Source organism: Grammomys surdaster, unplaced genomic scaffold (genome assembly GCF_004785775.1).
Source record: "Grammomys surdaster isolate TR1022 unplaced genomic scaffold, NIH_TR_1.0 363, whole genome shotgun sequence".
NCBI classification, from domain to species: Eukaryota; Metazoa; Chordata; class Mammalia; order Rodentia; family Muridae; genus Grammomys; species Grammomys surdaster.
Genome location: NW_021604782.1, coordinates 12,609,690 through 12,637,581, shown reverse-complemented (window position 1 = coordinate 12,637,581; position 27,892 = coordinate 12,609,690). Strand labels below are relative to the sequence as shown.

Here is a 27,892-nt window from a genome sequence, read left to right as displayed (position 1 = left end):
ACTTCAAAATATTGATAGATATCTGCCACAGACGAGCCCAAGGTCTTTTACATTTTCTGGATAAGAATACCAAGTCTTAGTCAATATTGTATCTCCAAGCTGTGGTGTGAACTCAACTCAGTTTTACTGAGGCCTATTTTCTCGGCCACCATTCTTGACACATATAGTGATAAGAATGGCCACCTCGACAAATCATTCACTCTCATTCCCTCAGCCCCCTACCCTGCTCGAGTCCCCCTTCTCTGAGTCATTAAATCTGTTGGGGACAAAGTGTAAAAATTTTCTGTCTATACTATTTCAGACTCAAGCTTTGGAGCTTGTGTTGGAATGCAGCCTCTTGGAGCTGGCATCTTAGAATGAGTTCCATTCTGCCTGGAATGCCTGCATCTCTGTGAGTCTATCATGGAATTTTAGATGACCAATCAAGGGTACAGCTGATGTCTTTTCTCTGACACAGATAAAACTCAATGCACAAGAGAAACAGAAAGCTTTCCTTTAATGCAATCTATGTATTCCATTTCCACTAATTTATTAGGAAGATTGCTTCATAATAGTAAAGTCTCCACTCACCGGCAAAGCTCGTTAAATCAGGAGTGATTAAGTGACCTTTTAGCAAGTAACTTTCCACAGTAAATACACAGTCAGACTCTAGGTTTTTTGTTTGTTTTTGTTGTTTGTTTGAAACAATCCTGACTGTCTTGGAACTTGCTTTGTAGACCAGGTTGTCCCAGATCTCACAAAGATCACCTGGCTCTGTCTCTCAAGTGCTGGGATTAAAGGTGTGTACAATCACAACCAGCCAGGCTCTTGGTTTAAATACAGCTTAACTCTGTTTATCATCTGCTAAAAGTGATCCATAAAAACGTTGTTGAGGGAATAATAGTTTAGAAATATGCCTTCATACAAAAGATGACCATCAAATACTACCCCCAATGGATCACCTTGAACCTAGTAAAGAATATGTTTGTACAATGGACTTAGGAAGAAACAAGTCTCAGCTTCTCAACATCACCCTTTTCTTTACAAACTTTGCAGAGAATATTTTGAAAATTTATAATCCTGAACATCCATTGTAGTCTGAGTAGAGGGAAAAATGAGGCCCAAAACAAGCAAGGGAAGCTGATTCTAGACTCACTCTCAGTGCTATTTCTAGAAGAGTCTTTCAGTTTTACCACTCTACACTTAAAATTCATTTCATTTTTTAATAAGTGGAGAATAACATCTTTATTTCCATCTATTCTCTGCACCAGACATTACAAAACAAAAGAATCAAATATTTTGGATGCACAGATTAGCAAGTGAATTTTTTTTATAGTTAAAGGAACAGACTTTTTTTTTTTTTTGGTCTGGGACACAGGAACTTTGCTTCACCCACACTGATGTGCCAGAAAAGCTATCAGACATAGGAGCACATGTGGCTGTGGTCCCTCAAAGAACAAAATAAAACAACTCAAAACAAAAAACAAGGAAACAAAGAAAAAAACCAAAAAGAACAACAATAAAAAACCCAAATATTAACATTCTGGTCTGCGGACTGCAGCTTGCTGACGCTTTTCTGAAAACATCTCTCTAGTTGTTATGTATGGCTGAATAGTTTTAAAACAACACAGTACAGGACTGACAGACCCCAAGCATCTATTATAGAAGGTCCACGTCCCACATTCCACCTTCACCAGAAACTACTTCCAGGGAGTTCTAAGGTGGCATGCCTTATTCACCTAAGTAAAACAGGTAAATGTTCTTTTGTAAAGATCTGGATCACCGATGGCTGGTGAAGGCAGAAGGTTAGCTTTAAGCAGTGTTTACAGCTATGAAGAATTCGGCCACACACAAGAGAAATCACACAGCAGACGGGCAAGTTCTCAGGGATTTCCTTACCTAATCATTGCCATTTAGAGGAGGGGAACTGAAATTCAAACCTGGTCAACTTTACATACATCCTTAGTCCTGCATCTAGAGCTTTAGTTTTTAATTTTAATTAATGTTTCCTGCTGCCATATCACTCAGCTAGTTAGTAATCAAACTTTTACAATGGGCAACACTCTGAGCTAGGGGCAAAGCCTTCTCTAATAATAGTAATAAGAATGATGATAATAATAATAACAACAATAAAGGCAGAGCTCTACTTAAGAACTGCCAAGTCCTTCCTCATTCTGTGTCTTCTTTTTTTTTTTATTTATAACCATATGCATTTGCATAGCATCTCTGTTGTGTAGCTCTGCTCCTATTTGGTGCAGAAGATAAACAGTAGGTGCTCAGTAAATGTGTTCAGAATGGAATAAACAGTAAGTGAAGCAGTACTTTTACCCTCCTGGAGCTCAGTCTACCAAAAGAAACACTGTCTAAGTCCAGTACTTTAATGCACTACAGATGCAAAGATGCGATGACATCTTTCCCTGCAGTCCTCCTGGAAAACTGCCTTTCAGTGAGAAATCTTCCCACCACAGTTTTCATCCCCTCGGTCGCTGGTCGCTGCCGGTTCCCTTTTCAGAGAGAGCACCTCTGTCCTTTGTACTTGCAAATGAATTGTGATTAGTTTTCACCTCCAGCCCAAGGGATTAGCCAGAGGACCTTTGATCTTCAGGTATCGATTTGCATCTTAAAGGAAGCATGATCTCATCTGGGCCAGCTCAAAATTCCATCCCTGCCCCCACACCCTGTCTGTTTACCAGCCCTGGGGCTGGACAGGGCCTCCCAAGTGGGGCTGAAACAACAAGATAGGCCAGACTCCTTGAGAAGGCAGAGGAAAACACATTTCCCACCGGACTCAGTAAAGGTGGGAAAAGGAGGTTTGCTTTCTAAGCACGTTATTTAGCCAGTTATTTGTCCTGGGTTGCAAATCCCAGAGATTGTACAGTGTGGATTTGAAGCAAGGACCGAGGCAGAAGGTAGATCCCCAGCCAGAGCTTGTGTAGAGCAGAATGAACAGAGACTTGAGAATCACACAAAATCAAGGTTAGGCCAGTCTTTCTTAAGAATGAGCCTATGCTGAACAGTCTGACTCCAGAAACACTTTGTAATCGCCTCAACCCTTGATATTTCCCTCCTTTAAAGAAGAAAAGACTTACACATGAAATACTATGGTACTAGCCATCCTGCGTGAAGAAAAACCAATACTCTCACTAAGGTAAAGGATGATAAAACATGTCACCTGTCACTGCCATCATCAATGAGGACTTGAGTTTTTTTGAGGACGGTAATGTTTGCCTTTCTGTCTTTCTTTTTACATCTGTGTTTCTTAATGCTTATGACAGTGAGTGGCCTGTAGGAGACGTTCCATAGGTGTGGAATCAAAATGAGTGAATTTCATGTGGACATACTTGTTATTGTTATAATTGTTCAATCAGCCAGAGACATGGCAGAGACTCACCGATGCAGTTGAAGGAAACTTCTTGCTTGCAGAAAAGAGAGCAGCCATCGCCGTTGGCCTTATTCATATCATCACACTCTTCTCCTTGATCTCTGCACAACGGATGTAAAAGGGAAAGAACCCAGGTCAGTTTCCAAACTGAGACCAAGCAAGTGAAAATACTCACACGGATCATGAGGCTTTGGGGAGCTCTTGTTCCAGTTTCTCTCCCTGACTTCAGTCTAGTGCCTTGGCAAAATGAAATGAACGAAAGGTATAGATTTATGAAATAAGATTGCAGTTGCCTTAATGGTGTTTTCATGAAAAAGGACAGTTCTGTTTCAGAACTGGTCATTGTGTCGACATTTCTTTTTTGTGAATGCATGTGTGTGCTGGCGTGTGTGCTTGAGTACACACAATCATGAGTCCCTGTATATGCATACATGTGTGCAGCTCTCTATGGCTGCACACATATGTGGAGGCAGGAGGACAGCTTTAAGTGTGTTGTTACTGTCAGGACCACTGCCCAGTTTACTTTTTGATGCACACTCTCTGATTGGCCAAGAGCTCACTGATAAGGCTGGGTTCACTGGCCAGAAACCCAGGGATCCAACTGTTTCCACTTCGGCTGTGTAGAGATGACAGGCAAGCACCATTATACCTGTCATTAAAGTGGCTTCTGGGGATCAAACTTAGGTCCCTGTGCTAGCAAGGCAAGTACTTTTAAATTTTTACTTCTTTTCTGTTTTCGTTTTTCTTTGTTTGTGTGTCCTTGGGCATCCAAACCTCTCCCACCTTGAGATGTTTCTCCAGTCCACACATTTTATCATTTGAGGCATCTCTCCTGCCCTCATCTTTTGAAACTCAAGTCACACAAACTGACAAGACAATGAATAGTATAAGAAGTGGAGGGAAAACAAACAAACAAACCAACCAAAACCTCATGGCTCTCTAAAATAGTACTTGTTTTAATTGGAAAGGGTGGAAATGTTCACCTTTTCCTGTGCTGACACTCTCCTCACTGCCTCAACACCAGAAGACTTGCTTTCTTCCACTCACATCTCCAAGCTCAGACATCTTTCACTAGAAAGCTATACTCCCTCCACCGAGTGTGCCTTTTCTTGGTTTCGAAGACTCTGAGGCCTGTCCTTGCAGTACTCTCCATCACCTACTCTTGTAGAGATTGAAATGGTCAGAAAATGAGCATTGCTTCCTTCCCTTGGCCTCCTTCCCTCCGGGCTTTGGCAAGGAGAAAGAAGAGCAGAAACTGGGAAACTAGATAGATTGTTGCTTTCTGGAAAGTTCCCATCCTCTTAGAAACTGAAAAGGTCAGTTTAGAATCACATGTTCCAAAAATAGCCGCATGATCTGTGTAAGTCCCTTGGCTGGTCTAGCTGATCTTTTAATAAGTTTAAATCTATTGAAAGCAAATGGAACTGGAATGACATTCCTCAGTCACAACAGCCACATGTCAAGTACTCAGGAGCAGTATGTGGCCAGTGCTCACTATGTTTGACAGGATAGAACAAAGTCCACTGTCCTAGACATATTTATTGAATGGTGCTCCTGTCAATACCCAGCCTCGTTTTCTGTGTTATAGTGGAGATAATTAAGCCTTCTCCTTAGAGTTGGGGACAAAATTGAAGCATGATTTAAAGTGTCTGGTATGTTGGGTAGCACCTACCAGATGCTAAAAGAGTCAGTTCCCATTCCTTCTTTGCCTTGGGGGGTCTCTGTAGAGTGTGTGGCAGCTGTCCCTCCCACTTAAGGGACCAGCTGGGAACTGTCACAGCATGGAACAGGTCTCAGACTTTTCCTTTTACCAGGGGCAATTAACACCAGGCAATGTTTGTTGTCTTTAGGAGGTGTCGGAATAGCAGAGTAGGGCCTAGCAATCAATCCTTAGGATGAACTAGGCTGTTGCATCCATCTCCAAAGAGCCACCCAAGTTCTTTCCTGTCAGCACAACCATGAGCTAAGAGGTTTGTACTCTTAGCTGTCCTCAGCATTCTCTGCCAGTGAATCTCACAGGCTAGAAATCAACAGTGACCTTCAGCATCTTAGTTTTTCCATCAGTTGGGTTGGGAGACATACCCCCTCTCCCCTGGACTCCTGCGACCCACCCCGCCCTGTCCTCTGTCCCCAGTCTGGACTGGTTTCCTAAGCCATGAACAGTATTTCCAGTTTACCTTCCATCACCACCCAAACAGTGCATTCTACTGGTTTAAGCAAAACATTAGGGTCACCACAAATATCTTCAGTTATGATGGAGCTATCATTAGATAGAATGGTTCTGGGTTCTGAGAAACCTCCTCTGACCTTTCAGACTGAAGTGTGTAGGCGTCTTTCTCTGTGTTCACAGACATCTTTTGTCATCTATCACAGAATTTGTCAAACTGACTCTCTTCGCCTAATACTGGAGTGCTTGTAAGCGACTGTGAGATGCCAAAGGAGGAGATAGACTTTTCATTATCAGAAGAAGCAGCCCAGTTACAATTATTACTCAGAAGCATCCCAGTATACAGTTCCTGGGATGAGGGACATGGCATACAGCCACCTCTCTACTGGCTAATTTTGTAGCGTTCTCTTCTCACACTAAAATGAAGAGATGAATTAAGATGAGAATCAGGTCCGTAGTACAAATGTTAATAGGTGTGAATGCTTGAGAAAAGCACTTTAATTTTTTTTGCAGATTATTTTATTATAAAGTATCATAATAGGCCCAATCACACATCATTGAGAGGAAGCAAGTGTATAATAATGTATTATACAATAATGTAGGGTCTCATGTGTGGAAGAAGCTTGGTAAATGTTCACATAGAGTGTTACTGCCATAGTATCCATCCAGCCTTTCTATCCCAACACTGTGTATAAAATGGGGAGAACCTATCTATTGCTATTGACCATTCGCACCAGAGTGCCAACCCATTAAGTGTTTCTGCAAGTGCTGTATCTATTCCTTCTATCTTAAAAGTTCTCATTCATTTATTTAGTATGTGCCGAGGTGCTTTTTGTGGGGATCAGAGGACAACTTGGAGGCAAATGTGTTTTCTGCTTCCACTTTCCTTGCTAGAACATTCATAACGTAGATTCGATTTTCAGTAAAACATGTATGAATAGCTGCTCCATTTTTCTAAGGGTAAACCAAATATCTATGCAGGGTTCTGGTTCTAAGTAAACATATTTTTTAAAACGACTATTAAATTATGAATATGATGAAGTTAAAGCTGCTACTGTTACACTTAGATCACTAAAAAGTCTTAACATTGTTTGCATCTGTATATAACTATAAGATAGTTAGACCAACCTATAAATTAAGGTTCCAAATCTGGATAAGCTCTTTGTGATTGTGGTGATATGAATAGGAATGGCCCCCATCAGCTCACATATTTGAATGTTTGGCCACTAGGGACTGGTGTTATTTGAGAAAGATTAGGCCATGTTGAAGGGAGTATGTCACTGTGGGGTAGGCTTTGGGTTCCAAATGTTCAAGCCAGGCTCATTGTCTCTCTTCTTGCTGCCTGATGATCCAGATGCAGAATTCTCAGTTACCTCTCTAGCCCCATGTCTGTTTGCATGCCACCATGTTTCCTGCCATGATGACAATGAACTAAAACTCTGTATTATAAGCCAGCTCCAATTAAATGTATTCCTTTATAACAGTTGCCATGGTCATGGTGTCTCTTCACAGTAACACAAACACTATAACAATTATAAATTAGAAAATTCAAAGTTACAATTATAGGTTCTTTGGGATGACTGTAGTGTTTCATGAAAACCATAGATGTACTGTATGATCTTGAGAATAGTCAACTATAAGACACTTTCTCCCTGAGCTCTAGGCTCAGTTCCATCATACACAGACTTTTCAGAAGCTTGGAGCTAATGCCTTTGAGTAGGAGAGACTCATATCTAGCCCTTCTTTTTCTATTTTGTTGCACTTGGACTGACTGCATGTTCTGTTACTGGATTTTAAAAACATGGATATTAAGTACACACACTATATCATGGATTTCACCCTCAGAGATTTGTGGGCCTTTATAACCCATGTTCATGAATTTCTCTCAGTGCTAATCGCAATCATAAACTATATTGCTATTGTTGGAGCAATGGCTCTATGCACTTGCACACTGACAGAGGACTCAGGTTCATGTGCAAACTCAAATCTTAGTAACAAGCTTATTTGTACCATAATTCAAGACTTAAAAATTTTTATATTTTCAAAATTAGTATTGATAATTCTATTTGGAAATGACACGCTATACAGGTTGTTCAGGGCACAAAATATATATCCTTAGTATGTGTGTTTCCAGTAAGCCAGAGGAAATTATATAAGTAATTACTGGCCTAGTCTGTTTTTATGTAAATATCACTTATTTAAAAATGGCAAAAATAATACTTTAAGAATATCAAGGACAAATTTAAATATCTCCTCCTCTCTGAAATAATATAAATTCATTGCAAATTCTTTTCTATCGAATAATTAGCTTTAATAATAAAAACATAGAGAAAGCACAACTCTTTGAAATTAATATTATAGTTGTTTTTATGTGTGTGTTTTACTGTAGTTGATATTTTCCTTCTTTTATGTAGGTTCTGGGGATCAAATTTAGGATTACTATTTTTGTCTAGCAATTACCTTTATCTGCTGGGTCACATTGTTAACCCTGAAAACACAATTCTTAGCTGGGTCTTTATTTCAGAATCAAAAGTGCTTCCTAATGTCAAAAACTGGTAAAAACTGAATTTTGTCCAATGAGCATACAATTGGAATATGTTAAACAGAATAACTGATTAAAATCTCTCTCTCTCTTTCTCTCTTTCTTCATATGGGGCCAGATTGGTCTGATACTTACCATGTATCTGAAGGTGAATTTGAATTTCTGATCTTCCTGCTTCTACCCCTCCAGGGCAGGGCAGGGCAGGGCAGGTATGTGCAACCATGCTGAACTTATGTATCTAACATAGGGCTTCAAACATTCTAGGTAAGAACTATTCTAACCAAGCCAGTCTCAGTCCTAAATATGTCACTTTTAACTTTTCAAATTGTGAATTATCAGCTTTCCAAGAGTTGCTAATATACTTCAGTGTTGGGCAAGGGACTCTTGTGCATATTGTTATCCTTTTACTCAGTCAACAGAAACAATGGAATTGTCTGGGATTCATATTACAACATGTATTTCTCTCAGCGCTGATCACAATCAGAAAGCATTCTGCTATAGCTGGAGGGAGGGCACCATGGCTAACAGCACTTGATACACTGACAGAGGACTCAGGTTCATTTCTCAGCATTCATATCAATCAGCTTACAAGTGTCTCCAGTTTGCCGGGCGGTGGTGGTGCACGCCTTTAATCCCAGCACTTGGGAGGCAGAGGCAGGCAGATTTCTGAGTTCGAGGCCAACCTGGTCTACAGAGTGAGTTCCAGGACAGCCAGAACTACACAGAGAAACCCTGTCTCGAAAAACAAAAAAACAAAAACAAACAAACCAAAAAAAAAAAAAAAACAACCCAAGTGTCTCCAGTTCCGAGTAAACTGCCACTTTTTTCTGGACTCTTTGTAGGTACAAGGCATACATGTTATACACACAGACACAAACACACAGAGACAGACAGACAGACAGACACACACACACACACACACACACATGCATGCATACAATAGAAATAAATCTTTAAAAAGGACAGCATATTGTCACTAAATACCTATGGCTTTGAGAGTGGACTTTTGATTATAAACTGCTTTTACCTTTCAAATCTTGTAAATAAAGGAAATAAATCTAGTCCTAGAGGCTCCTTTCTTCCAAATACAGATCTTTCCAGTTTCCATCAACTCCCACACAGTCACCAGTAATGAATCAAACTCCTCTTCCCTAGAGCATTGTTGTGAGTGACAAACATAAGCCATAGACACTGAGCACTTCTTTTCATATATGTGTTATACACTAATTCATAGGCTGCACATCAGTGCTTTCATCCAGCCCTGAAGCAAATGCTCTCTTCACACTACCCATCCCCCAACAGGAATAGCAATTGCAATCCCATGTTGCAAACATATTATATGACACCCAACAGTGCCATTTAATGAAGGAATTTGCCAATAGCTTGTTTTGCCATCACATACATAAGGCATGAGATTAAACCTGTCAATTGTCTTAGTGATAGTGTCACTTGCAAATGAACACACTGGCAATGGGACTAGTAAGAAACTTAATTTGGAATGATGATTGGTCTGATCTTCATTTCTATAGGAAAAAGAAACCCTCAATTTTTCTGCCAGCATCTGATTGTTTTGTGCTTATTTTAGAAGAAAACAAATTAGAAGTTGATGGTGAGGGTTAATGACTTCTTGCTTTTGTTTCCAGATGTGCATATCCTGCCCCCAAGGAGCAGGCAATGAATGAACTGAACATCCTATAAGATCTGTTTCTTTTCGCATAACAGCTTGATATTTTGCAATCATAATTTCCGGTTTTGATGAAATCTTTACACGTCTTGATTCATTCATTTTCAGTGTATTCATCTTTAGACACTCTACTCATTCTAGAATACTACCGAGTGCTTATGGTTTCAATAATGTATGTTACAATACTTTATAATATTTGTGAGCCTTTGGCCTGCTTTCCGAATTGGAGGTTCTGAAATGGTGACTCAGATTCACCTGCCTCTCCCTCTCGAGTGCTGGGATGAAAGTTGTGTGCCAACGAACGGGGTAGGCTTAAAGAAATGTTTTTAAGATTTATTTTTTTAAAGATTTGTTTATTTGTACATATATGGGTGTCTTGCCTGCTTGTATGTATGTATGTATGCTGTCTGCATGTCTAGTGCTCATAGAGTTCATAAGTGAGTGTGAGATCACCTAGAACTGAAGTATTGATGACTGTGAACCACCACGGAGGTGTTAGACATTGAACTTGGGTTTCCTGCAAGTGCATGCAGTACTCTTAACTATGGAGACACTGCTCCAGCCCTCAAATTTTACAATTTATGTGTATATGTATCTCTATGTGGACATATGTTTCATAAACTATGAGTGCAGGTGTCTGCAGAGGCCAGAGTTGTATGGTACCCTGGGGCAGGAGTCACAGGTAGTTGTGATACTCTGGTCCTCTGGAAGAAAAGCACACATTCTTAACCACTAAACCATCTCACCAGCGCCTTGCAAGATGTTTTAACCTAGATGAACTCTGTGCAGGTAACTGACTGACTGAATAATCACAGAAAAGACTAGTATAATCTTCTAGTGCCTCATAACAAACATCCAAGATCGAGAGCAGATGGTAGCAATTGCATAATAGCGCCTCTGGTTAAATCATATATTATATACTTGAGAACTGTGTGACCCAGAACACAGTCGTTGGTTTATCTTCGAAGGCCAGCAAATGGAGTACCCACCAACTGATGGGTTATTGGAGATCACTGCTGCCTCAGGGTTTATGAATTGTAGGGTAACTCCTATGATATCCTATTTAAGTATCATGACCTAATTAACATTTCCTCAAAACTCCTCTTACGTTAGATGGATCTACTTACTTTTGGATAACACCATCACCACAGTATCCACTTCCGTGGGTGTATATGGCAGCAGGTGATGGCTCACTCTCTTCAGTTCCTGAAATGGTGATAATCCGGTACTGGTACACACTGCCAAGTTTCAGATCTCTGGAAGGTGCAGAGAAACTTGTTAGTTAAAACAAACACAGTGCTAGGGGCCTGATCGGCAGAGAATGAAATCTTGATTCCTTTGAGTTTACTCTTTTAGTCTTGCCCATTTTTATTTTTTAAATCAAAGGCACATTTGGTTATCCAACAATCTATACCATACAGTAGGTTAAGCTACTTTGCTGAGTACAGTGGACTACATTATAAGGTACACCAATAAAAATGGCCTTTACCAGATATATAACTGTGCATAATACTGAATATTTTTGACTTTGAGCTTCACAACAATCCTTGCGGAAGGGAAGAATATCAGAGAGTATGGAAACCATTCAGTGAGAGTTTGTGGGAAGCAGAAACCCTGGGAAAATATTGAATAAGCAAAAGGAGGTTGAAGTAGCATATCAGATCCTCTGAATATTATCTAAACATTTACTCACATTTAAAGACCTGTGCAGGAACGACACGGTACATGAGAAAGTGTTTTCCTTACAGTGTGTGATTGAGACTCTCCTACTCTGCACTCATTCCTGTCCGTGACTATTATCCTTTCTATAAGTAACAGTAGCGTTCATTAATTAAATCTTGGCCCTGGGCTATGCACTTGCTATATATTTTCTTATTTGAGAGTCAAAACAACCTTACATGGATACTCATTTTTATGTTGTTTTTATAGATGATGAATCTGAGGCATAGGGACGTTAAGCCAATTGTTTTCAATTGCATGTTATCTAGTAATATCTTATATTCTTCCTCCTTTATCCCTACAGGCCTGCCCAATAACCACATCTCTTGGAGAGAAGGGTCTTGTTCTGGAATAACAATTCCGGAGGCTGGTACCTGCCAGATTTCTAACATGCCAAAACTGTGTCTCTCCTCTGGCTTAAGACTTCCAGGGCCTGTCCAGACTTCCTCACCTAAGAACCTGGCTATTGCCAATTATCCTCTAATACAAATGCATGTTTGTGTCAATTCTATATGACCAAATCTCCACTCATACTTCCTTATAGACCATTTTCAAAATAATATGTTAGTCTTCATATGCATTGATTTATGTAGTAATTATTTATTTTTATCATAAAAAATTGTACCATGGGGGTGGGGACACAAAAGGTTAATGAGGACATTCCAGGGTGAAAGGAGGAAGATTGCATGAGCAGAAGGAAGATGTTAGGAAATTTCAAGATTTCTTGCCCATCTGTTATTTCAGCTGCTGTGAAAGGCAGGAGCTGTTTGGACAGGCCAATAAGATAACAGGTGTGTGAACAATGGAAAGGGAAGATTTCCTGACACTCAATGTAGTGATAGACTTTATGAGCAATGAACCGTTCTTATGAAGAAAAAAAAGCCCTTGATGAAAATAGTAAACTCATCATCCCCAAAGGGAGTTTGTTTGAGTAGCACTGAAGCAGTTACTGATGTTGAGGGCAAACTGAACTTCTCTGCAGATTCTCTAAGAGATCTGGTGAGGCACATCCAGGGTGATATTGAATAGATAAATGATGGCTTCATTGAAAACTCCCAGAATGACATTACCAGAATACTCATTTTGCTGACTCTTTGTCTACTTCTTGACTAATTAGTGACTCTCCCAGAAGCACAGGAAGAGAAGGGAGAGAGTGGGAGTCAAAGAACATACATGAGTTCTACTATAAACTCACCTACTTCTAAGATATGGAGAAACACTAAAATAAGGCAATGTTTTGGAATAAAATAAGAAATTTGCTTCAGGTGACAACGTGGACCACAGAAGACATATATTCATTGTCTGAACAGATGGGGCTCTTCTGTAGAAATGCTTGCCAAAATGAACAGTGCTTCTCAAGTTATGTGTGACATGACAAATGATTTGTAGCTGAAATATTTAATGTGATGGGTTAATATGTTGTGGCTGTTTTTCTTCTAAGCCCTACCTTGGCTTCACTTGTAGTTTCTTCTTGCCATGTTCCTCCTATGCCTTGGCAATCACCAACTAGCAGGTAAGCAAACATGTCTTTGTGTTCTGTCTTTATAACTTTTACCCAGAAAGTCACATGATATTCTTTTCTATCACTCTGAGCCTATTTCAAATTAACTCTAAACTTCTACTCACAGCATTTTCTTACAGCTTAAATGTGAGAACATTGACAGTACCCCTAACTCACGATGAATGGCTAGAAAATGCTGACCCATTATTACCAATGCTTAATTAGCAACAGTTTTGGTCACTGGAATTATCTTATAGTCTCTTTAATCAGGGAGAAGAAGAGTCAGGAAAAAAAATATATATATATATTTCCAGTGCCACACATCTAACTTTCTTTCATATCACCTCACTCCTACTTCTGCGAATTTTACAAACCAGATTTCTTTTGTCCCAGGTAAAATGTGTCTTCAAATAGCATCTACCTAGTGACCCACCTAGGAGCACCATGCGCAGTACATATGGGAGAAAAGTTCATAGCTCTTTTCTCAACTGTGTGTCTGGCTCTTGGTTTACCCCTTGAAGACTCTTAACAGTTCTGAGTCAGGAGATAATATAAGTTCCCAAATAGTGACACAGAAACTCTAATCATCCCTTTAGTGAAAAGATGAAGAAGTTACAATTGGTAGTTGCAATTGTTACTAAAATGATTATGAATCTCTTGTGCTAAAGCTACATCTTTTCTTTAAAGTAGCCAAAGTTAGTGCCAAACAAAAGATGTTCTTATAAATTTAGATTGTTTTTATTTTCAGACAGACAGTTGAGTGCGGAGGACTTATCTGATTTGGGAGAGGTTAGAATCTGCACCTCAGCTGGTCTAAAAGCAGGAATTAGGGTCAGGATTGCCCTTTCAGTTGCTGCAGGGGAGAAACATCGAGTTGTTTTTTCAACTCACCCCCCTACCTCCACCATTCTCTCTTCTACTAATCCTGTCTTCCCCTCAACTAGAAGCTTCCACAACACTCTTGGAACTAGCTATTAAGCTGAAACTTGAAACTGTCATTTAGTTACTTGTGAAACTAAAACTTTAGAATTTTGTCTGAGGTGTCTTTATTTTGACCATTTCTTTTTAAATATTTTATTGGATATTTTCTTTATTTACATTTCAAATGTTATCCCCTTTCCCAGTCTCCTGCTGGAAACCCTCTATCCCATCCCCCCTCCTCCTGCTTCTAAGAGGGTGTTCCCCCACCCACTCTGGCCTCCCCACCCTGGCATTCCCCAACACTGGGGCATCGAGCTTTCACAGGACCAAAGGCTTCCCCTCCCATTGATGCCCAACAAGGCCATCCTTGTAGCTGGAGCCATTGGTGCCTCCATGTGTACTTTTTGGCTGGTGGTTTAGTCCCTGGGAGTTCCTGGGGATTTGGTTGGTTTATATTGTTGTTCTTCCTATGGGGTTGCAAACCCCTTCAGCTCCTTCAGTCCTTTCCCTAACTCCTCCATTGGGAACCCCGTGCTCAGACCAATGGTTGGCTGCGAGCATCCTCCTCTATATTTGTCAAGCTCTGAGAGAACCTCTCAGGAAACAGCTGTATCAGGCTCCTGTCAGCAAGCACTTCTTGGCATCCACAATAGTGTCTGGGTTTGGTGACTGTATGTGGCATGGATTCCCAGGTGGGGCAGTCTCTGGACAGCCCCTCCTTCAGTCTCTGCTCCACTCTTTGTATTTTGACCATTTCTGATTTCTTTCATAGAATTTGGAATGCTACTTTAATTTATCACTAAAAATTCATTTATCCCATTAATATTTAATTCTCAGTGTTCAAACTGTATCTACGATTACTTTTGTATTTTTATCTAATAAGCTTACACATGATGGATCATTTAGCTAATATTGAAGGGTTGTTCTGTGGCTTCTTAGCGTGCCATTTAAAAACAGCCTTTCTAAAACCTAGTCATTGCTCCAGTACAAATGTCTCAAATGGCATACCTGCCTTAGGTTTGCATTTTCAATTATTGAGGAAAATGCTTCAATTTATCATTGGCATGATTTCCACAATATTATTCACAGAAATTTCAGAAGAAAGTGACTCATATTTGCAATCTCAGCACTTGGGAGGCTAGTCAAGAAGATCGACACAATTTTAAGGCTAGCCCAAGCCGCCTAGTGAAAGCTAGGTCAGCCTGGGATACGGACTGATAATCAGTCTGTCTGTCTGTCTCTCTCTCTCTCTCTCTCTCTCTCTCTCTCTCTCTCTCCCTCCCTCCCTCCCTCCCTCCCTCCCTCCCTCTCTCTCTGTCTCTCCCTCTCTTTCTTTCTCTCTTTCTCCCCCACCACATACATACATACATACATATATATATATATATATATATATATATGAATTGATATTGATGGGGAATGTATCTCAAATATACAGTGTAATCACACAATAAAACTTAAATTATGACATCATTATCTTAAGAATGTAAAAACTTCAGAGGATAGCTAAGTATCCTTAGTTTTAAACACTTAGATAATCATTTTAAAACAAATATTTGAAATTTCTCATATATAGCTAATATTACGATGAGTCAATTACAACCTATAGAAACCTATAATCAAGTCATTACAATGTGACTTTTAAAACACAACATGTTACTGTTGTCCCACAAGTCTATGTAAACATGGAATGAAAAAAAAGGTAGTACAGGGGAGGAATCAAAGGGAGACCCTATTTATAGCATAATAACATCCTATTTTGTTTCTTTCAAAAACTTCTTAATCCCTTGAATATTCTTCACTGATATCCAATTGTTTCCAAATCATAGCATTTGTGCCTTATAGTGTTTCAAGATAGTCTCTATTTTCAAGATGAATATTTTTTCTTTAAAACTCGACCTTTTAGAAAAACAACCATAACTATAGGTTCAATTTGTTTCCTACTCGCTGGACATAATATGTTATATTTCATGGGCATAGTTTCAATCCAAACAAACATTCCTTGAGCAACTGTTATTTTATTATTCTACTTCTCAGGTGAAGAGAGTAACACAGTGAGGAAAGAATGAACTACCTGCTTATAGGTTTTTGCCATGGGTAGAAACTTGAACCAGTTCTGTATAATCACATTCCGAGACAGTGTTTATTTCAGTCACAGAAGCTTCCTGCTGTTATGTAGTGGAAAATACAGCAGACAGGAAATCAAAAGACAGAACCTGCCACCTAAATGGGTTTACAGATGAAGCCCAGTTGAAGAGATCTAGAAGTCAAAAGACACACTTCTCTTTTAAATACTGTTACTGACTCAATGCTGTGGGAAGTCCGTACTTCCTTGAGCCTCCATTTATTAATCTATGAAATAGAATCTTGGAGAAATATGATGCTTAGGTCTTCAATCTATAGTTCCAATTTAATGAGGAATGTGTACTTCTATCTTCCTGGCTTGGACTTTTATACAGGTAAGAAGCTGCCATTACAGTTAAAACTCGGTAGTAAGAATGGGTGCAGGTCAAAATCTACCACCCAGACTGTCTGAGCTGGAAGATATGATGGGGAGACCACCTAGGCTGCCTCTGGCTCAGAAAGATCCCAAACATCCTGGTCCAGCCTGGGGCTAAGAATCAGAGGGTAATGCCTGGGCACTTCAGATGCCAGCTTGGAGCCAAGAAAAGGGAAGGAAGGAAACAATCACTTTTCAGTACTGAGAAGAAGTGCCAGAGACCTCATAGAAACCCTTGCAGCTCTTTTAATTAGAAGATACTTTAATTATACAGAAAAGTGTGGGGACTGCAACAAATGTACACAGACTTCCTCTTTGTTTTTATCAAATTATTACATTGGGCTATGTTTTATTTCTGTATCCATTTGCTTTATATTATTTTTATACTTTTGTACAGAGCACTGTTTCATGTATCTTAAATCATAGAGGTTTTAATGCTATACCTATCATCTTGCACCTTTTTCTCTATCTGCATTGTATTGAGAATATTCTCACTGGCAAAAGTAGATTATGTTCATTCACCATAAGTGTATTCGTCTATAAACAAGTCATACTTTCACTAGCCATTCTATATATATAATGGGAACCTAGGTTGATTCTTTTAATATCATTATTATTTAATATTTTTACTTGTTATTTTCAACAATGTTGCTTTAAACAATTGTGTCCACATTCCTGTGGACACAGAACAAGAGTTTTCTGAAAGAAATACACCAAACAATAGCATTATTAGGCAAGGAGTACTTGCATTTTCAAACTTATTACTTGTTGCCAAATTGTTTTCCCAAATGGTTGCACCAATTAGCAAGCCTACCAGCAGACTTCCCATTGCCTCTGTCTTTGCCAGCACTCAATTCTGCCAAACATTTAGTTTTTTGCCAATCGACCGGTTATTAAATTATATTTAATTATTGTATTATTTTGCTGTTGCCTCATTACTAATAAGCCTGAGTATCTTTTTATATAATTGTTGGCCTCATACATTTCTAGCCTCATGGATTGTCTGTTCATCCTATTGCCTTTCCAAAATCTGTTTTTCTGTATTAACGTGTAATGTGTTTGTGTGTAGTGCATAGAAATCATTTATAACTTACAACTTGGAAAATGACATTTCTAGACCCTTTATTCCTCCCTTGTACTCTGTTTATGCCATTTTATTAAACAGTAATTTTAATTCTCTCATGATTTGTGTTCTAATATCATAAAATGACTTCTTTAAATTTTTAAAAAGTTATTTATTTTGTTGTAAATTATGTGCTTGTGTGCTTGTTGGTGATGAGATACGTGTATGTCTGAGTGCAGGTGCCCACAGACTCCAAATGTAGGCACTGAATCCCTGGAGCTGGAGTGACTGGTGGTGGTGAACGCTCAACAGGTGAATCGAATTCAGATCCCCTACAAATAGGTGTTCTTAACCACTGAACTATCCTAACGCTCTATTTACTTTTAATTAGCACATAGTTTGCCTTTTATACATATTTATCTATAGATTATCTCATTGCACTGGTTTACTTATTTATTTATTTATTTATTTATTTATTTATTTATTTATTTATTTATTGTGGGAGTGTATCCATATATGTAACTATGCATGCACATGCTTGCCTGTAGAGGCCAGAGCATACTCTCAGATAATATTCCTCAATTGCTTGTCCTCCTTAGTTTTTAAGGGAGAGTTTTTCATTGTACCCGAATGAAGCTGGATGTTTGGTCCAGAACAGCTATTTAGTTAACCACTGCAATTTACCTGCTTCTGCCTCCTCCTCAGCTCTGGGGTGAAAGAGGCACACTACCATGCCTGGCTTATATGTGAGTGCAGGGGATCTGAACTGAGGTCTTCATATTCACACAGAGAACATACTACCTACTGAATAATTTCCCCAGCTCTGGAATCTAAACTTTCTATCACACTGTCAATATCAATCTATCTTAATTTATGTATCTATATAAAAATCTTGATTTGTGTTATGAATCTATTCTATACTTTTTTCCTTCCTTCAAAAATTTGTCCTTTTATTGAGTTATAAGATTCTCTGTTTTTTTAATGTCTAGTGGGATTTTTACTGCAATTTCATTGAATACATAGATGTATTTGAGGGGAAAGAGTTTGTTTTTCATTTAAATCATCCCCTTAAGTCACATAACTTACAATTTCATATATTTGAGTATTCTTTTATGTAACAGTGTAAAGCTTTTTTGACAACAGTTGTGATGACTTTGCTTATTAGCAATACATTTCTAACAGGTATTTTACATATGTCAATTATATAATTAATTATACCTCTTTCTGTCTACACGCATAAATGTATATTTCCAATTCTCTAGAGATAATAAAATAATTAAGATATAATTAAAACATGCTTACAACTAGTCATAGACTATTTCATTAATTCCAATAATATGTTGTTGCTGTCATCTCACCAGAATATGAAAGATATCTTTGTCCCATCAAGCTATATTCCTACATCCTTATACTGCATATATATATATATATATATATATATATATATATATATATATATATAGTTAGATATTGTGTATATATAATTACTTCTACTAAAAATGTCAATATGTTAATTTAATAATTTGAATTATGATAGCAGATGATCTAATATTAAAGTAATCTGTCATGCTAGAATAATCCAGATTTGACTCAATACGTGTGTTTCTATGAGTTTGTGGATGTCAATAGTAATATCTTACATTAAATTATTGATTCTTAGTCATAACTTTTATCAATATAAAGTTTTACAGTTTTTATTTAGTTAGTTCTTTATATATATCCAAACTGAAAGCATATGATAAGAAAAAACATAAAAATCATCTTTTATAAAATACTAATACCTTAATATTTGTTGAGATTTGTTTTATTGTCTCATGCATTGAGTAAATTTTAAATATCTGTACTTGTAAAATAAAAAATAATAATTTACCAACTTATTATATTGAAAATAACAAATATCTTTGTGTAGTTAAAAATCTTCTAGTTAACCACTGACTCTTCATGTGCTTTGTATTTTAAAGTTTAAGTTAAGTTGATAGTTCAATGATCTCTCCAAAATCAAGCAGACAATAATTTGAAAGTAAGCTGGATTAACAGTTGGATTCTAGGACCACTAACTTGTTCACATATTCTAGCTGATTTCTTGGATAAACATACATTAGTGAGCCATGCACTTATGGCCAATAAAGCTCAGAAGATGACAGCATTTGAAGAGAGTCCATGTTCCCCTTTTTGACTCTAAATTGCTTTAGAGATCTTCAATACAGAATGACACCTAGTTTATATTTCACATAGATATGTATAAGAAAATACATGTAACCCTAATGTTTTGGGCTTTTGGGAGAGTGATTTATTTTTATGTTTTTGACACTAGAACATAGAGCCTTTTGCCTATTAGACATCTGTTCTGCCAGTCCTCTAGCAGAACTTTACAGTGAAGGCTGACATTTTCTGGGACTTACTTTGGTTGATTATTGATCCATGTTATATTCCCTACTGTTTATTATAAATTAAAGTGATATATAAAATAATTTACTTTAAAATAAAATCTCTGATCATAACCCTATGAATTGAACATCTTTACATCTATCTTTTAACATATGGAAACATACAATTTACTATAAGACCATAAATTTATAATATACTTTAATCTTTAATGTTCATCAGTATGTGGGAGTCAATCTAGCTAGCTACATTCTTTTTTCAAGTCTTGAACAAATATATATGTACCATTTCATTAGGTTATCTATTCATCTACTCACATGGCATTCCTTTAGTCATCCTAGGGTATTCTCTATTCCTGGGATACAAAGTGAATAAAATGTGGTGAATGGTAGTAGCACATCCTTTTAATACCAGTTCTTGGGAGGCAGAAGCAACCAGATCCCTGTGAGTCCAAGATCAGCCTGGTTTATGGAGCTGGGACCAGGGGTACACAGTGAAACTCTGTTTATCAATGAATAAATTAATGAATGAATAAATAAATAAACAATCAAACCAAACAAACTAACCAACCAAACCAAAAAAAAAAATGATGCTTTTAAAAAGGTGATCTCTAGAAGAGAAAGTTTTAAAATGGACACATTTAGCCTCATATAAAAAGTACAGAGTTTACTGAAGAAGGTCACTATTGCCTGGGCAGATGAGGAGAGCATCCTAGATGAGCTTTCATAAAGAAATGTTCTGTGCTCATATGACTGCAGACAGGTCACAAGTTAAACCAAAAGAACAAGAGACTTGGCTTTCTTGGCAATGACTTGATGTTTTCCTTTGGTGGCAGTACAGACAGCTGGCTTGTGGAGAGAGGAAGTGTCTATTGAATAGAGGATATAAGTTTGACACCCTACTAGGTATTTTCATATCCTACTTTATGTAAGGAGAGCAAAAACTTCTAATAGCATGCCATAGCTCATGGAGTGACATTTAAGCTCAAGTAGTCTACCAAAAGAATGCCTTTCTTAACACTCAGACAGCAAAGTTACATACACTCAAGATTTTCATGTATAATTGTCAGAAAGCTTTTAATTCCAATGTTTAACACTATAAAGAATTAAAGGAAAGTTCTATTTCTATTTAAGTTGGGAGATGTTTTGATTTAACTTTTTATTAGTGAGCTTGGTGGTAGAAGGACTGTTAAAGATTTGGTACAAAGTACTGTCTTTGGATGGAGTATTTTAAAAAGCAGGCCAAAAAACTGGTCCTGGATCAACTGTCAGGAAAAGTGGCCATGATTCTTTCATTAACTTTGCTATGATTTTGGACAAATCAGTTCTGTCTGTTTAGTTTGTCCTCACTGAATTATAAACCATGGAGTTTAGAAAGATGAATTACACAAAATGAACATACTTTCATTGACTTCATATTTCAGAAAGAAAAATTCGAGAGAAACTAAGTTGAATGTGGTCAAAATACAAGGTACAGCTTGAAAATTTTGAACATAGAGCAGGATCCTACCATGGATTGGAAGAGTGAGAAGATTAGACAGAATTTTTCTTGGCATCTGCATTAAGTTGGTTTTGGGTATAAATTCTTAGTTCCTTGTGCTTGTTTTATAAAACCAATCACTTTTTATCCTTCATATTGGATTTCTATTTACTTGCTGGACATATTAACCCCTCATCATTATACCTCAGTTTTTAGTACAGTGTCTGGGACTTAACAGTTTTCTATAAGTATCTACCAAGTAAATTAATAGTTTGAAAGAGTACATAGAGGGAGAATATTAGAAGGTATAAACATTGACTGTGGTATTTTGAGCAATAGGAATGACATATAACAAGGCATAAGTAAATCTTTTAAGATAAAGACTAATTCACTTAGGCTGAACCTTCAAGTAAGTCACAAGACGAGAAAGTGTTTACTACAATGGTCAAGTCAGAGTGTAGTCAAGGAGGGATTTACAGTCATCATGGGGATTCTATTGAAATAAGAACAGGATTGCTGCAGTGATTACCCAATATTCTTCCCTACCTGCACCTGTCAAACTCAAAATTTAAGTGTGCTAACAGTAGTTGAGGTACTGAGTCAAAAATCAATCATTTGCATGGATCAAGAATCTCTCTCCATTCATCCGTCCAGACACTTGGAAGACATCATTTCTACACAAGTGCCTGAGGTCCAATTGCTAAGAAAGAGTCTTTGATTTGTTTTGCAATGGCTATCATCTTATTCCTCCTGGTGAACACTGTAGCCTCCAGTGCATGATCTGAGTTCAGCAAATGAAGAAATATATGTCAAGATCTGAGACTCTAGTGAGTATATGGATCCGTTCTCAATGGGACTAAGATAGAATCTCTCACACAGGTAATGCAAAGCTCATTATTTTCATATTGACAAAGCTGCTTTTTACTCCATGGAAGACCCAGAAAAGAGCAAATATATACACACAACTTCTTAATTCCAGCAGCCTTTGATATAATTGTCCAAAGCTTTGCCCTGGTACTAATTTAAAGCACAGTAGCAAATTTAATAAAACTAACAGTTTGCAGCCAAGGCCTTTGTTATTTTGTTTTAATTATCTTTTACCACCAATTGAAATGAACTTTCTTGGTGCACTGAAATAAAACATAAGGGGAAGAATGGAGAGACAATGTGGAAATTATAAAAGATTTTGAGCTTAAGATCCTGGCATAGCAGGCATCCTGTGATTTTACTGGTTATTTGTGTCATGCTGAGATCTGAATGGAGTATATTTACCATTTTGGGGGAAAGTCCACACCTGGATAGCATTAAAGGAAAAGGGGAAAGCATTCCCAGAGGACATTCTTTTTTTTTTTTTCCTGAGGGCAACTAAAAGAGGCATGTGACAATTTCCCCAAACACTTTACTCGTGATAGACAGGTCACTTGATTATAGAGCAGAGGCTCTTGACAAGCTGCTTGATGGCCAAGGGCTCTGGGAGCCCAAACACCAGATACAGTTGGATGTAAACAAGGCATGCAGTATAGTGTGAAAATCGAGGCCAAGTTGGGGCCAGCCAGTCCAGCACAGGGACCCAGTGACAGCTGGTGATTGAGCAGCTCTGAGGACTTACTGAGGACTAGGGGCCAGTGGGAAAAGCAATCTCCTTTCTCCTCCCCATAGCCTTTCTGGGTGGCCAGCAATTTTATTACTGGCAGAGGGCAAGCCCAACAGCATTTTTGAATTTGGCACCAGATCTAAAACTATTTGGGGGCTGGGCTTCCCTTTCTTCTCTGCCCCCACCATCCCCACGGACATTTTGGGTTCGGTGAAAGCCCGTGTGCTGTTAGCAGGCTACATTTCCCCTCAATCTTGAAACCCATGTGTGCTTGGGGAAAATGTAATCCTTATGTTTCTGATTCATTTACACTTAACTCATCAAAACGCTATTTTGTAAGAACTATTTGATGTCTGCAGACTCTTCTGAGCCACTTTGTAAGTCCTGCTTCTTAGAAGCAGGAAGTTACATTTCTAGTGGGGTGGGGAGAGCTTGAACCTACAAGGTTGAATTTGTTTGGAAATGAGGACTCCTGGAGGGTCACGTGGACCTTGAACTTAACCAAGTGTGTTTTACTTATTTCTATGCAGCTCCTTACCGGCTCCAGCTGCCATGAGGTTACTTCATCAACTTTCTGTGTTTTCAGACAAGCAACTACAGAAGACTATTCCATGACCAGGGAGAACTGTGTTCCTATTGAAATCGCAGTGTCTGGCCAGACTCCAGCATTCTTGTTATACGGGTAAGGAACACTTAGCTTGCAGATTAGGAGCCCTGAGTGCTAGTCTTCATTCTGCACCAAATAACTAAAGGAGTTATCTTGTCTTTCTTGGCTCAATTATTTCTTTTGTCAATTGTCAGTTTGGATTAGATGTTATTCAGTGCTCCTTCTAGGTCCGAGAGTTTTGGGATTTAACTTCTAGATAACAGATTTGAGTTTCATACTGCCCTCTGCCAGTAATCAAAGTTTTGATGGTAGACTGTATCTATAGCTTAGCTCAGGCAAATTACACAAAATGTGGAGATCAGAGTCAAAGGACCCCAACCCTTCAAAGTATCCTACTGTGGATGGGTACCAAGCCTGTGGATCAGTACCAAACTTGGAGAAGTCATCCCAAGTCACACAGCAAGTTGATGGCAGAGTCCAGTATAGCAGAAAACAAAGTCAAAAACAAGAAAAAAAATCAATAGTTTTCTATACATTAGCTCTCTGACATTTTTGATAAACAAATTTCTCCAAAGGCTATCAACCTTTTCTTGGAGCAAAAGAAAAAGAAAAAAGAAACAAATCCTGTCTCCTACTCTGGAAGCAAGAGCTCAAAAGCATACTTCAGGATAGAAGTGGAATGGTGCTGCTTTGCATGAGGCCTGGGGAGGTAATGTCTGGCTTGTATTAAAGCCCATGAGTGAATGATTAATCCTGGGTAGCAAACAAAGCCAGAGCCCTGTAACATTAGAGGCATTAGTGCTATGGAAGATTAACCGTACTGCCCCCCAGGGGACCTTTTCAGAATATTGGAGAATCAGTGGGTGATGAAAACTGGTGGCCTCATAGGTTCAGTTTGTTTAATAGCAACACACATACATGCATGCATACATACATGCATACACAAACAGAGTGACACAGAGATCGAGAGAGATCAAGAGAGACAGAGACAGGCAGAGATAAAGGCAACACACACACACACACAGAGAGAGAGAGAGAGAGAGAGAGAGAGAGAGAGAGAGAGAGAGAGAGAGAGAGAGAGAGAATACATGCATACATATATGTATGTGTATCTGTTTAATTCATTTCTTCTTGTATATCTACAGGAGAGAAATGTTGCAGTTCAAAGCGACCTGAAGCTGGTGTCTGCTTTTGATTCATGGATCAGCACCTGGAAGTCACATTTGAACACCTCTTCTAATCTCAACCTAAGTAAATCCAATCTACACTCATTCCTGGTGCAAGTAGCATGGATATATTTCCAATCCCATACTTCTGACTCTTCCTTCTGAATGGTTATGAAGTTCTATTTGTTCAACCCCATCAAGTTCACTCCTTTCTACCTCAGCCCACTAGAAAAAAAACACTGTCTATTACTTTAACTCTGAATTATTCTTACCTTCATTACTATCTAGACTTGATGCTTCCAATCCTGCTTCTACCAACTGTACAAATATTGCTTAAGAAATGTTGAATGACCAAATATAATCAGTATTTTATATTTCTCCAAGTCCCATTCCCAGTAGCTCCCACTCCTCAGGATAAAGTATAGACGCTTCAGCAAGGTATTCTGGGGCCACATGATCTGCTCCCTTTCAAATTCTTTGGTATTTCTGCTCACACTCTCCTTTCTTAGTTTCACCCTTCATCATCATAAGGAGACAACTTCACCTCCACTCTCTGGATAAAACATATGGACCTTCACGGACAGTGCAGTCCATCACAGGGGCTTCTCACTAACTCTTAGAGCAGAGTGGGAAACTCCTTGTCAGTGGGATACCCTTTACAGAACATTTCCCTCTGTTTTATAATCCTTAGTTTTCATATTGGTGACACTAAACTCCCAAAAGGCTAGTCTTCAGAGTGTGATAGATAGTGGTAATTAAGTGACTGTTGAATGAATGAAAGATCGACATACACATGTGACCCATTCAACTCACTTTAGGAAAAAGAAAACTGAACTTCTGGGAGGAGAACCTTTTATTTTTGGTCTTTTGATCCTTTAGTGTTCTCTTCACCTATGAGTTTCATTTCATGGTCTGTGATGTACTAAATACAACCTTAGTTATGGATCTTAGATCTCTTGTTGCCACAGAGGGTAGATTCTAATTTATTAATTTTCTCTTTGATATCTGGCCTTGTACTAAATGTTCAGGATAGAGGAAAAGAGGTAAATACTGGCCACTCCCTACTAATAATGAAAAATATATCTAAAAGACACTACTGTTGTCTGACATAGCATTTAAAATCTTATAAGAAGTGGTGGTTCCAGGTTTTGATTTATACCTAATCTAGCACCCGGATTTACTGAAGGTCCATTGCTTTCTTCATTCTTACAGAGTTGGATTAGAAAGACCTAATGCCTCTGGGAACGCAACGAAAGTCCCAACAGGCTGTCTAACCCAGAAATGACTTTCACAACCATCTACCTCCTCCTTCATTTAAAGACGAGAGTCTTAAGTATGCAAAGACCCAACAACCTCAATACACAGAAAAAGCTGTACTAGAATACTGCTACTAGAGTCCAGCTCCCTGATCCTGGGCTAGCACATCATGTTGCACACACTCCCTATCCTTCTCTAAGTACAATGCACTTCACCATTTCTCTTTTTCTAATCCAACATTGAATCACAACAATTGTTCTATGGGATGTTGTATGTGTGACATTATGCCAGTCTCTGCTTTCTTAATTCTTCCAGAATTAAATTCTTAATTTGGATTAGATGTATTCAATGCTACTGCAAAATCAAGGAAAGTTTCAACAGGCTGTTGGACCCAGAAATATCCTTCAGAGCCATCTTATCTGCTCTGTATACAGAGTCAGATATTATTCACTATGTTTGGTTTGACCTAAGAATAGTGGTACTCATTCTGGAACTGGAGAAAGAGTTCTTACTCATCATAGTGACTCTATGCCTTGCTGGGCAACACTTCCGAGTACTGGTAAAATCCTACTTGGTAAATACGCGAGAAGGTCAGCCTAAATTCTGCATGTCAGCAGTGGGTTACTGGAAACTTTGTTATTTTGACAATGTCCGTGCCTCCTTAATCCTCCTCCTCATTTACTTAAATGTTAAAGGGTTGATTTTACCTTCACTCTTTTTTTTCTTTTTCTGTTGCTTTTGGAATCAAGAATAAACTATTTTTATCCAGCTTTTCCATTCATCAAGATACTGTATTGTACTTTGTCAGTCATTACAGTTTGTAGCTTTGCCAGGTACTGCTCTTAGGAGTGGGGGCCAGGCAAATAGATAGACACTGCAGTTAGAACTCTATTAATTCTAGAAGCTTGAATTCATGGATGCATCTCTGAGCTTCTACATTCTTCATCTAAAAATCAGATGTGCTAGCACCTAGACTTTATTGGTAGATTTATAAACAGTACTAGGTTTTCTGTGAGGTACTTCCTACATGGTGGTACTGATGTCAGCACTGATACCAAGAAATGGTGTTGTTCATACTAATACACATGAGAGTTGTTATCACATTGACTAAATTTAGGCTCTACTGAAGACAGCAAGCAGATTGGCTCTAGTTACCTATATTATCTTCAGAACATGGCCTGGTTCCCAGTACAGGGAGTGCAATAAAGAACTTTTTGATAAATATATCAATCCATAAAGAATGACTCAAAGTAACCACTTCACGAATACTCATTCCCTCTTGACTCCCTGTTTCACCTTGATCCTAACTCTACTGAAAGAAGTAAGGGAGGGTTGACATTAGAATCTCTGTTTAATAAAGGAGACAATAGAGATATGATGAGAGGAAAGATGAATGCTATCTTAAAGATATTAATACAGATTTCTCAGAACAAGAAATGAGAATATCCAGGAAATATTTGAAAAGTTGTTCAACCAAAAATGAGATATGTCATTGAAAAGTCATTAAATGAACCAAGAGAGCAAAGACAAACCCAAGAGTAAGCAAGGACAGTGTGGTATTGCAAGGCTTGTTAGAAATCAGAGAACACCTTCTATCATGAAGCTGGGAAGCAGAGAAAGTATGTGTGTTAGGCTTCCTCCTTGTCCCTTCCTACTCCATCTATCCCCCCAAAATATGGTACAGCCCATATTCAAAGTCAGTCTTCCCTTTCAATTAATTATACTCAGGTGCATGTTTTGCTAATGTTTTAGGTACTTCTCAATCCACTCAAGTTGGTAATCAAGACCAACTAAAGAGAAATTAAAATCTTCATCTCAACAAAAAGAGGAAGCTTGTTTCAAACATTAACATGCTCACTTTTCACCCACCAGAGAGGAGACTTCCTTTGCTTAAGACATCTCATGTTGCAGTGTACCAGAATTCACTATTTATTCTATAATGTACT

The 27,892-nt window shown here is 38.3% G+C and overlaps 1 protein-coding gene across 1 annotated transcript in view; it reads right to left on the bottom strand.

Annotated features, from left to right (window-relative positions):
- Pappa (pappalysin 1) overlaps window positions 1-27,892 on the bottom strand; it is a 230,064-nt gene that overhangs the window by 108,342 nt on the left and 93,830 nt on the right. Inside the window, exons 8-9 of the mRNA XM_028779996.1 lie at window positions 10,882-11,010; window positions 3,371-3,462 (exon numbers count right to left, since the gene is read on the bottom strand). Of these exons, the coding sequence (XP_028635829.1) occupies window positions 3,371-3,462; window positions 10,882-11,010 (221 nt within the window). The remainder of the gene's footprint in view (window positions 1-3,370; window positions 3,463-10,881; window positions 11,011-27,892) is intronic.